Below are 13,259 nucleotides of genomic sequence, written 5' to 3'. Positions count from 1 at the left end.
CAGCTCATTGGCTAGCACTGGCAACTTAACTCCCATTTAGTTGGGATCGGTTTGGGCCCAGGCAAGATGCAGGGCGAGCTGGACTGCACGTGTCACACATGGGCTACTAATTGCCCATTAGTCATTGACCATTTGTCTAATAATGATAAAAGTTTAAATATGTTTGTGCTCCATGGATGCTAGCATGTCATCCAAAGCATTTTGAGCAAACCCGCACGGGTTGCTAAAGTGCACTTTAGCATGAAATGTAGCTCAAGAGGGTGTTCAAAATATGAGAAACATTTCTCGGAAGGATGCAATGCAGCACTCCACCACCGCAACTAATTCTAACGATCAAATTATGTATGAAAATGAATAACTAATGACAGCTTTAATCATAACGTTTTATGACGTACAGTATATTAAAAGCGCACACACGCACACAATAGGAGAAGTGTGCAAGAGAAGTTCAGACTCTAGAGGTCTCCATCCTTCAGCATCATCATGCACCTATTCGCCCTCCTCCTGCTTCCTCCTCCTCCCTCCTCCTCCTCCTCGCTGGCATTTTGTGCAGCGGAGGCTCCAAAGGAGGGGAACCTCATGTGAGGAGCCGGACACGACACGTCCCACGCCACAACCTCCACGCTGCTTTTTCATTGCGTGTGTGTGGCGCGTGTGTGTGTGTGGAAGGTGTTGGAGGAAGGGGACAACTTTGATCCGAGGCCAAGTGTGTGTGCGCGCGCGCGTGTGTGTGTGTGTGCGTGCGTGCGTGTGTGAGTGTCCTCCCGCCTTGAGAATGATGACGGTGAAGGCTGGCGGAGACACATGATGTCCCTTTTGTCCTTTTCGGCTCTTTTTCTCACATTTCCCCTCTCGCAATTCGCCATTCGCGTCTGAATGTGACGAAGCGCATTGTTGTTTCCACCTCCTCTTTTTTTGTATGTGGGATTTCCAGCCGCGATGTCTGCTGCAACATTTCGCTATTTGTTCCTGGGTAAGTGGCTTCACGTTGCATGTGTTATTTCTTTGAATTACGAGGCATTCATGTGACAAAAAAAGCACGTCTGCCATCATCACGTATTTCTGTGTGTAATTAGAGTCCTTGACAACACATCTGGCTCACCCTTGATTCGCAATGATGTCACTGTAATATAAATAATTATTATTTTCTTTTGTTGCGTGCCGTCTATTCTACAGTAAGTATATCGATTAACATTTGCGCTATTTCTGAACACCAGGCATGCGAGACAATGTATTCCTCACGGCAGGAGACCTGAAAAGGTGGCAAAATTGTGGAGAAAAGTTGGCTTGACCCCTCCCTTGTAATTGTGCTATTGTTATGATGGCAGTCAATGTTGAGAGCCTACGTGCTTGTTTATGTAGTTGAACGCATATCATTCAAATCTAATTTTAGTTTTTGCCACAAATGCAGCATCAGAAATGATGCATTCCATGTTGTAATGTCATCTTTTATCCGTCTATTGCTCACTGTATCACGACATAATGACCCAAACTGTTACCCTGTGCATGTGCACATACTGTGCAACCACTACCACTTATAATGCACTAAGAGCATCCAGGTTTTGTACTCAATTAAGGACTCTTTAATTCCACTGTGACTGTGTAACCCAGTGAGACACTTTCTTCCAGACGTCTCATACCTCCCACTGCCGTCTCATCACCTGAAGAGACACATTTTGGGAATTGTAGCATGATTAAAACCACAACTATGCAAGATGATGTTTCATTGTCTGCAGTGTATGTGTATAGAAAAATAGAGAAAAAAAAAAACAAAAACGTCTGGTCTGGAATCCCCAGAGTTTTTCGTAATAGCGTCCAGGCAGAAAAGTTCTGCAGGCTTGTTTTGTCTGGTCGGACTCCAACAGACGTGTTGAAGTGTGTGGGGCACTTGCTTGTTTGTGGTATGGCATGTTGGAAGGGAATGAAAAGACTGCAAGCATCTGTGTTTTAAAATGGTCTTACCTTTTTAGTTAGTTGTGGAGAGTGAATGCTCCGTTTATCCTGAAGGGAGCCACAATACGGTATTTATTGTTCTCGGGAGCGAGTAATGTAAATTCGGAGGGTCCCAATCACTTGTGACAGACAATGAGTTGGTTTAATTGGCGGTAATGTAATTGTTCCTTCAGCAGATGTCCCGAATGTGTCCGGCAGAGACTGTCGCTGGTATTGCACTTTAACTAAAGGTGCTGACTGGGCTGTAGACTTTGCATACTAGCATTTTTATTTTGGTTCGCCTCATCAGCCCTGTTGGGTTAGTCCATCCATCCATCCATTTTCTATACCGCTTCATCCTCATTAGGGTCGCGGGGGCATGCTGGAGCCTATCCCAGCTGACTTCGGGCGCCTGTTGGGTTAGTCTACAAGGGAATTCTATTCAATTGATAATGACGTGGTGATTCATGCAGAATGCACACTATTCTTTACAATGACATTGTCTTTACAGAAAAGGAAAAATATCGTTAAGTCTTGAAGGGATTTTTTACGAAGGAGTATTAGGATTAGAGCTGCAACTAACGATTAATTTCCTAGTCGATGGATCTGAGGCTCGTTTAATCGAGTGATTGTTAGGCCCGAGACGAACCAAATCAATATGAACCAAATGCAAACAGTTAGTGGTTTGGTCCGCAACATATCAGAAAAGAGGCAAAGATGCTGATCACTCTTTCGAAAGTCAAAGCTGATGTGTGTGAATATCTTGTTTTTCCTAAAACACAAAGATAATTGGTTTGCTTTCATGGATGACAAAGGAAATTAAAAATATTCATATTTTAGAAGCAGAAATCAGAGGATATTTACATTGAAAAATATGAATCAAATACCAAAATAGTTGTTGATTAATTGGATAATCAATTAATCATCGATCCATCGATTAATTATTGCAGCTCTGTTTAGGACTGTGTTGAAAAGTGACAAAAACAAAAAAATAAAACTATGAGAATCAAATTAAAATATGACAAGAATACATTCCTAATTTTGTATATTTCTTAAATGCAATAAATATGGGAATGAAGTCCTGATTTTATGTGAATAGCTTAATACTGCAGGAAATAAGTTGTAATTTCATTTAATTCACGAGAATAAAGTCGTAGCGCCAGGAGAAAAAGTTGTAATATTATGCGAAAAAAGACAAAATTTTACAAGAATGAATTCGCAATGTTATTACAAAGTCGTAATATTACGGGGGAAAAGATGTCATTTATAAGAATATACTCATAAAGCTACGGGAATAAAGTCGCAGTGCCAGAAGAAAAAGGTTGTAATATTATGTGAAAAAATGTTTAATTTTATCAGACAAAGACGTAATATAATGAGAAAAAAGTTGTAATTTACGAGAATACAGTTGTCCCTTGCCACTTCGTGCTTCAAATTTCACGGTTTCGTTTTTCAAAAATATGTCAATATTAATAAATCATGCTGTTTTGTGGTGGAATATGGCCTATAAGTAGTCAAAATATGCATATTTGAACAAATGTTATGTATTTTTTTTGCCTAAGGTAAGCATTTTCATGCATAAAAAATGCTAAATGAACTAAAACATAAATACAAGGCTCTTATTTTTTCTGCTCTATTGGGTAAAGGTGACCATATGGGTGTTATTGCATGACTAGAAGGTAGTAAACAGCTCTATGCTCTAACTATGGAAGTGTTACATTAATAAATAAGGAATCCTACCACGTGGAAATTCACTCATCAGGGTTGGGTCTGGAACCAATTAACCACGATAAACGAGGGATTACTTTTAGTTATAATGAGGGATGTCCGAAATTGACTTTTTTCAAATGAAAGTCTTACAGAAGGCGTCTCATCCTCTGTAAGTTTCAGTAAAATGTGTTCTCTTGAAAAAGACAAATATTTTTTGTCTAAATGAAGGTGATTTTATGGCTCCTTTTTTCATATCGTATGGCCAATAGTAAATTTTAAAATGTACACTTAATCAATGTGATCGTTATCAGCCGATTTCACTCATGGATGATCGCTAACAGAATTGACAGGATAAAACCCCGATCGGAGCATCCCTAAATGTTGCGATTTGGCATTCGTGCACCTGTTAAAATGATATATGTAATCCTGTAAGATTACAGGTCAACCCTCCATTCATGGAACATTACCATTTGTTTCTTATATTGCAACTTTATCCTCTCTTTTTAAATGTTTTTCCTCATAGCTTTCGGCGTTTCTCCTCGGATTTTTTGAAGCTGTGGCGGTGGGCCACATGGGAGGGCGGACTGCCGCCGCTGTGTCGTGCCGCTGCTGCATTTGCAATTTTTTTGAAAATGACAATTGGCTGTTTTTAAAATGACTTATTTATTTATTAACCTATTCATTAATTTTTTTTCAACAACTAGCAGAACGTGAACCGAGAACAAAACGGTTAATTTAACAGCAAAGTTGCGTAGAGCACTGCCATATTTTTAAACTGCACTTTATTTACAAAGCACATCTCCACTTAGTGTGCTCATTTGTCATTAAATACAGGTGTCATGTTTGAATAGAACACTTATAAAATACTAACAGGTGAAGCAAATATTCTGTGGTGAACTACTTAACATCAACCGGTGAGCTACGGAGACCCCTGTGATAGCATCACTGTCTAAAGCTGTACACACTACGTGTTTTGTAATAGCCACTTGTGGCTTTGAGTTAGCGAGATGCCGCCAGCCAGGCATAAAAACAAAAATGCCAGAAAGTGGAATGAGATTGAAACGTGAGCGATCACACACGCTGGCATAGGGAGGCTTAGCATGTGACAAGCTGTCGACTGACTACACATTTTACGGGCTATTGTTCATTCGCCTGATAATAAGAAACAAAGTGAAAGTCAACACAAGACGTGTCCGTATCTGGTCACAGGTGCCAGCATGGCAGACAGGCAATTCCGCAGCATGCTTATCAAAATAAAGCGCAGTTAAACATTTTTATGATATTTTAAATGTTTTCAAAGTAATTGTGGCCAAAATGTGCATAAATAATAATCTATATATCTATCTATATAGCATATATATACACTCATTCAATATATTATCTAAAATGGTTTTCAAGTTTTGAGAAAACCCTAATTTTTAAGGCGTGACGGCTTTTATTCTGTAGTGGCGCACCGTCGATCGATTACATGTAGCGGAAACCCTGGCTTAATTTTCTCTTTGTTTCCTCTCCGTTACCAACACTACTGTGTAATTTTACCAGCTTGTTATATGTGCTGCCTTCAATGGCGCTTTCCGGGCTGTTTTTGCTGTGACTCAAAGGATATTTTCCTGAAATTATGACCGGCATGGAATCCAGTTAAAGATCGTCAAATGGGCCACTCAAACAGAGGAAGTTTTATTACAAAAGAATCAATATCTATTAATTGGAGCGCTTCTTTTTTCTATTTCGGTTCAGCCTTGCAAGTCGTGAAATGTCCTTAATTTAATATCTGTTGTCGATGTAATTTCCACTGGTTGCATTATAGATAAGCGTTGAAAATTAATTGCCACAGCAGGCTTCTAGCACTCCTTGTGTAATTCTGCTAATGCAAAGTGAGAAACAAGGTCAAATAAAGCCACTCCGCCGACTCGGCTCAGGTAAAGCGTGCTGACGATGGAGTCGCCATCTGTCCTACAACCGGCACATTGTGAATGAGGGGGATGACTTTCCCAGACGTGAAAGCACACTGGAAGTCACTTGACAGTTGTGTAATTAGGACGAATGCACAAGTCACAAGTCTGACGTGTTGTCAGTCTTACTACGAGATGCAATGCGGGCAATTGCAAAGATGCCCTGGAATTAAAAGACTATAAGAAGCTCTTGTCTGCATGCATGGATCGTAGAGGAGATGGCGGTGTCAAGGCGCGCAGCTTGTGTTGGATGTAAATGAGCAAAGCAGTGGCGACAAAACAGGAAAATTCTGTCCCCATTCTATATTTAGCGTGTCTGCGGGGCTAGGCCGACGATATCAGAAATGTGAAGATGACAGGAGCCTCCTGAGCCAGAGGTTATGAAGTGACATCTTGATGTGTTTGCACATGAATCCCACTCCCCCCCCCAACCCCCGCCCCCACCCACACACACTCGCACACGCACACACGTCTAACATTCCAATAAAGCCACAATAAAACCAGTCATCACTGCTCCATTTTGATATCACTTTACTTGCCTAATTTTAGCGCCGGGTACTGCAGCACTTCTTATGTGCTATTTCTCTAAAAATATTAGCTATTGGAGCTAGGTGAGGAATTTGGCAGGTATTTGACAGTTTTAGATGTAACACCAGAAATGTAACACTATTATAACCATGACTGTGTCTTGTACAAGTACAGAACATTTGAATGTTTTCATATTCCGATGCAGGCTTGCTGATAACTTACTGACAACCGTTTATCGCGGTTAACTGGTTCCAGACCTGACGCCGATAAAGGAATTTCTGTGAAGTAGGATTCTATATTAATAAACTGAATATTTTTGTCGCTGAAGCATAGCAAACATGTTTATGACTTTCTACATAGAGTTTAACATTATTAGAGCCCTGTAACACCTATAGCACCCCTATAGTCACCTTTATGGGCGCCACACACGGGAGGCAACATCGCTTCTACTCATTTTCAGTGGCACCTGCGCGATAGGGCAACTATCACGAGTCACTGTCCAGCCAAGTCACGCGCGAAATTTGTGCGTGTGAAAGTTTTGTGCTCGTGCATGTCATCGTGTCATCAGAAAGTTGAAAAATGTTCCGCTTTTCATTGCTGTCGCCCAGACGAGGACCAATCAGCGCGAGTTTCATTGACTGACCAATGAGCGGACAGGATGCTAATCAGTATGCTCTCACAGGTAAACATAGAGGAAAAAGTAATACTTGCCGAGTCAGATTTCCTGGCGCTATTTGGCATTTCTGAAAAAGAATATAGCGATATAAAGAACAAAGCAGCGGTAAAGGAACCCAGAGTAAACATATTGGGTCATTTTACATGAATTTGCACAGACATTTATGTAAGTTTATCTTCAATACTAGCAAGTTCCGGTACTATCAAGAGTACTCGATCAACACCGGCCGCTTTTCCTCCTCTGAACTACTTCGATACCCCCAAAATCCCTCAGCATCTGAAAGCCACTCAAAACCGTGGGGGACTGGTACAATTTGCTCTGGATGTGAACACGTCGCTCACCGGTGTAGATGGTCACAGCCGCTCGTCGTCTCCCGTGTGCAGGGTTTGCTACCTGTTGGCTATGAGTTTCGCCAGTCGTGGTTGTTTATCGCCGCCCGTGTGTGGCGGCCATTACGCTACTGTTATTCTTTGTTTAGACCACGGGATCACTGCGGGGACATAAGAGACAGCTGCCGCGAGCACAGCAAGCTACCGAGCTAACTAGGTAGCCTCTCCAATTTACTTATTCTTAACTTAAGAAAGGGTTTGAAATGGAGAGGGAAAGAAGGACAAAGTAAGAAGCCAAAAGCTTACCACTTCCACACGAAATGGGAGAATAACTTTTTTTCAATCTATCATGTCGAATGTGATACCCCGATGTTCCAAAACGTTTGACAAAAACTGAAACATACAAGAACAGAGGCAATTTATCTCATAGGAAATAATGTAAATCTAATTAATCACTTCCAGACACCCAAAAATATTAATGCAAAAATATTTGTATTTTTTTTAATAGCAAATAATTACAGTTTTACAATGCCAAATAATAATAATAATGCCAAATAATTCTAAATGACGAATAGGTGGAGTGTATCGTTTATGCGGACTTCCTTCTTTATCAAATTGCTGGCACTTGCAACTTTTGTTGACTCAATAAAAAATGCACGGACAGTGCGACTGCGTCAGCAACACGTAGGCTGCTTTGTGTGGGCACTCGATTTTGCACCACAATACAGTACAAGGCAAACGGACTAGTTTGTTATGTGCAATAATGTTTCTAAAGCTGAGGTGAAATTTTGCCAAACATTTTCAGTAACGTTGGAAAACCGAGGTTTGACTGTACCATAAATGCATAAAGCAGGGACGTGTATTTACATAAAAAGCATGTATAAAAGCATTTTATATATAACAACTCCAGCTTTTTAACTTAGATAATGACTTGGAGTCCATAAGAAAGTGAAAAGGAAAACATAGCAGCAACAGAACCATTGTTCTAATAACGGTAAGGCGCAAACTGCTCAGCCACCATTAATACCGCTGATGAGTTGCAAACAACAGTACGGCAAGTGTAACACACATGAGTTTAATACCAACCGCAGACAACCGACATTTTATAGCGCATGTAGAGGTAGATAAATCTGCAGCCACTTCAAATGCAGCTTGTGGCATATTGCGGACTTAAAGGAAGAGGTAATAAGAGACACCGGTGGTTATTTGCTTTTGAAGCCCACGCACCAGGCAACTATATGAAAGCCAGCGGTTAATTGAACGAAGAGGTTTTGTTAATTGGAGAATCTACAGTAGTTGTTAATAAGCTTGCAAGGTAAAATGGCAACCATTTAATCAAAGCATTCAAGTCAGCGTAATTCCTATTTTATCTGCAACTTTGCCATGTGTAAATATTTGGAAGTACAGTGAATGGAGAAGGTGTGGTCTCAAGCGAATGTACGTGTTTTGAAGGACACTTGTGACAGCCAATGGAGAGCCTTGTTTTTAAGCATGGCGTTTTCATTGGTTCGTTACTGCAGGCTCATAACGGGACTCGTAGGAGAAGACGGAGAATCTAATTGGGTTCAAAAAGTCGCAATAAAGTGGAGGGACAATGATTTTCATCGAACGGCGACAATATGTTTCACGGGAGTTGTACTGCGAGATATTTTCATCAGTCAGGTGGCGAGCTAAGTGGAAACGAAATTAACCTTCATATCACGTTGCAGTAGCGTAAACCCTTAAATAGCTTCCGCTCTCACTTTAATTGGCAGGCACAATTAATTTGCACTTGATGATGCAGAGGCATACTCTCTCACACACACACACACACACACACACACACACAGTGAACGGACAATGCAAATCAACCCAGGAATCAATATCCTGTGGATTTGCATCCATTGCAGTGCAGATGCAGGAGCAGCTGTGATTACATTGCACCAACTACATAGTTAAATGTCTTTTCTTTTTCACCTTCAAGGTCAGTGTTATGACATGCAAGTGTGAAACCGATCTGTTCATTATGTGAGCATTGTTTTACTTGCTGTGTCACAGCCGAAGGGCTCGGCAAGGATAAGGCAGTCTGGACTGTGGAAGAGCTCTGGACTGAAGAGCTCTACATGACTACAGAGGGTCAGCCGCCTTCAGAATAGTTGACCCATATTATTAACAAACACTGATTTGCCTTGCAAGCGCTTCCAAGGCGACGTGCGTGGCTTTTTGAATGCCAGAGTGCTTCCCTGAACAAGCTGTCCTTTTTTTTGTACCTGAGGGGTTCTTCATGTTTCATTGATTGTGCTGCTTTTAGTCCGAAGGTCTCTCTTAACCTCTATTCTGTCGCCGCCAGCCGGATGCCACGATTAGAATGCTTGGCGGTAGAAAAGCACCTTTTGTTCAGTGAAACGGTTTCTACTCGTGATAGCTGAAGGCCGCGCTGGGTTTATTTTTGATTGCAGCAAGAATAAAGGTCAGAGTCCAGTGAATTTGTCGGCTTAGTATACAATCTTGTTTTTTGACATTTTCCTCCCATTTTGTGCTGCCGTGTTTAAGCCCCCCGCCGCCTCCACCCCACCCCACCCCACCACCACCGCGTCACCCCCTCTCCCCTCCAAGCTACCATAAACCCTCATCTGTATTGGCCTTTTGTCACTCGCTGCTTGTAAAACACAAGAAACACGCATTAACAGAGCCGGGTCCCTGACTGATAAAGTCGCCAGTCTTTTTTCCATCCTTCACTCGGGGAAAATTACTGCCAGATTTATTTTGAAAAACGTAAGAACAGGAACTGCCTATTTCACTTGGAACTGCTAATCTTTGACAGATGTTCTGGAGAGACTCACGTTCACATTCAATGAGCCGCATGTGTGCAGCCCGCACATGACATCAGCGCACTAGAATGCTGTACACAAAACCATCCAGGTTAGCTTGTTTAAAATAACGACTTGTTTTTCTTTGTATGTTCTTGAGCTTGATCTGAGAAGGTTCTAAGTCAAGACATGGATGATGATGATGTCTGACAGATGCCAGGGTTGTTATGACAACATCAAACGGGTAAAATTAGATATCAATTAGGGATGGGCATGATAATTGATTGAATTAATGCAGTGTCTTGATGCAGTTGAGGCACAGGAGAGTGCACTACTTGGCTGCAACCAGCAGAGGCGCTGTTGGTTAAGACTCAACAAGGTTGTGTCTAAATACGTACACCGTAACATAAGCTATGGTAGGTCAAAACAGGAGTTCAGAACATTCAGACAGAGAATTATAGCTCAGTGGATTATTAATTTTTCCCCAACGTGGATGAGGAAATACCAGCCCTTAAAGGGGTAGTTACCTCCCACTTCGTCCCGTGAGCAGAGTTCTGGTCGGATTTCGGTGATGAGGACTGTAGTTGTGGTTAGTTGGTAGGGCCATTTAAGTCAAGAGTTTGGTTTCTCAAAACAATATGCGTTCAAAAGAGCAATACATTTGCATCACAAATGAAAAAATCAGGCCTCACAATCCCTCAGTTACTTTCCCTCCCATCGTATGACTGCGCGCTGTCGCCTGATTCGTCTGATTTTTTCGAGGGGGCAATTTTGTGATGCAAATGTGTTCCTCTTTTGAACACATATTGTTTTGAGAAGCCAAACTCTTTACTAAAGTGGCCCCATCAACCACAATTCGGATGACAGGATGAACTGGGGGGTGAGTCATCGTTGATGGACTACACTGCTGATGGGGATGTCGTACAACTTCATGTCAAAAAATCCGAACTGTCCCTTTAATGTCTTAATGTTAATGTATAAGAACAAAGGCCCGTTATGGCCAACAAAACTACCAGTTCTGGAAGTACGGATCTAACTCATTAACAGTCTTAATTGAGATGGTGTTTTAAACAAGAAGACAAAGAACATCTATTGTTGAGCACAATCCGTTCCAAAATGGTAGTCAAAATAATGGGAATACAGTAGAAATAAAGCGGAACCTCTGATTTTGTGCGACCCGGTTTTTGATGAAAATATGTCTCTTTCCGTACACTGTCTCGGTTATCATATGACTGAACAGACAAGTCCACGGAATCGAGTGCCCACACAAAGCATTGCTGACTCTGTGAAGAATGGATCGTGTTAGGACACAATAGACAGATGTCTGCCAGGGATTCCTTATCATTATCATCTTCATTATTGTGTGTGGGTGGTTTATTTGTCCATAGAATGGACCCAGAACAATGCACAACTTTGTATCTGTTTCCACTGCGCACTGTGCGCCCTGCGCTGATGGATCGTTCAAGCGCACTGCGTATTTTTTTGAGTGTTACGTTTGTCAGCAAGTGATGGCGATGCTGGAGTTTTCCTGCTTTGATTATGAATCAACCAACATTGTGTCTGGTCCTCCTTTTGCAGTAAACATTGCAAAAAAGACAAAGAAGAATCAAAACAAAAACAAAAATAATCCCTTTGTTGCTTGCTGACATTCGCTTTCAGGTTATTTAATGTCTAGCATTACAGACTCGAAGGTTAACCATAACCATGGCTCCATTGAAGGTCAGACCATGGAGAATTTCCTATAAACTGTTATATGTCTTAAATCATTTACTTGCCTTGTCTCTAAATCTACCAACAACTCAACCAGGCAGAAATTGGTTTTGTCAAGCATTCCACTGACAGGAAAAAGGACCCTCCAGAGAGCACCTACCTTTCTGACAAGGACAATTATTTTATTGTTATGTGAACCTGTGACAAATTCTCCATCTTTCCAGACAGCCAAAATTTCCCTCCATCACCACCAAGATTTATAAAAAGAAAATCGGTGTGGCAGATCAATGATAGATCATATTGAATTTGATATAAATCTTCATGCTACCATTTTCAATAAGAAACTACATTGAAAAATGCGTTGTATGGAAAAAGTACGTTCAAACATGAATCACTTACAGCAAGTGACCTGTTAGCAGCACTATGGAAATATAGGACCCCAGCTTCCTATAAGCTTTATTGACCTGGACACTCCCTCCAAAGGGAGGAATTTTGATTTATTGGCAGTAGGGAATAACCATAAAAGGCAATGGTGCAAATGCAAATAGAGCTCTCGAGTTCCTTGAGAAAAATGTAAGGTCATCTGTGAGATGGCATAAATATTTTAAAGTGGCACTGTGGAGGATCTCCTTTCAACTTATGAAATACATGCTCACACGATGCGGTGATAGTGGTGGGATAATGACATATCAGATATAAGCCTGAACCAATCACTGCTACTACTAACTAGAATTAAACGATACCATCATTTTTCTTACAGTATATAGGTATCTGTTCAATTTCTTTTAGTCGACATTACTCATGATGGTAAATGTTTCCTACCCAGTTAATGTGAAAGCGAACAGTCCATCATTTGGACTTGGTTCGTATTTAATCCATCCGACCACCAGCAGAAAGCCATACTCTGCAGAGTGTGTGGGGCAACAATGAGTGCTAGCACGAACAATTTTGTTTTATCACCTCAAAACAAATCATGTCATTGAATACGAGCAATTTACTGGCCTCTGCACTGGGTTGCAGTCTATGGCATGCCGCTGTGGCATGGAAAGAACATTTTAAAGTTGAAGTATTTTCCTTAGTAGAAGTATGTGTGCTTTACACTGGATATGTGCGCTACACTTGAAGAATCGTCTTTATTTAAAGGAATACACAATTTTTTCTTGTTCTCTGTATCGTGGGTATTATTTTAGAATCAAGAACTAAAGCTAGCTGGTTGGAATGGTTTGCACTAAAGTGAAAGTCTGGAGCTAATACTTGAATTGTCTTATATTAAAATCTGCAACATTATGTTTTATAATCACAGTTTTGCACGAAAAATGCTCTCAAAACTACATATAGTCGTCCGCCGTTCATCACGGTTAATTGGTTCCAGACCCGACCGCAATGAATGAATTTCCACAAAGTAGGATTCAATATTAACATACAGCGTTAGATCATAGAAAACCTGTTTATGACCTCATTAGAGCCCCATAGGCATGAAATAACACCCCTTTAGTCCCCTTTATACTTGTTTACACCACATTGCGCAGGCTACGGGATCACTGCAGGGACGCAAGAGACGGCTGCCGCTAGCATAGCGAACCATCCATCTTTCGTTTATCCGAGATGCAGCCTAAGCAGGGAAGCCCAGACT

The 13,259-nt window shown here is 41.1% G+C and overlaps 1 protein-coding gene across 1 annotated transcript in view; it reads left to right on the top strand.

The window, feature by feature from the left end:
* Nucleotides 1–551: 551 nt before the first annotated feature.
* The window catches only part of clmpb (CXADR like membrane protein b), a 107,547-nt gene continuing 94,839 nt past the window's right edge, over nt 552–13,259 (top strand). Inside the window, exon 1 of the mRNA XM_054793211.1 lies at nt 552–973. Coding sequence (XP_054649186.1) covers nt 940–973 — 34 coding nt within the window. The 5' untranslated portion in view covers nt 552–939. The remainder of the gene's footprint in view (nt 974–13,259) is intronic.

This window comes from Dunckerocampus dactyliophorus, chromosome 12 (assembly GCF_027744805.1).
Source record: "Dunckerocampus dactyliophorus isolate RoL2022-P2 chromosome 12, RoL_Ddac_1.1, whole genome shotgun sequence".
NCBI lineage: Eukaryota > Metazoa > Chordata > Actinopteri > Syngnathiformes > Syngnathidae > Dunckerocampus > Dunckerocampus dactyliophorus.
This window is presented reverse-complemented; position numbering and strand designations above follow the sequence as displayed.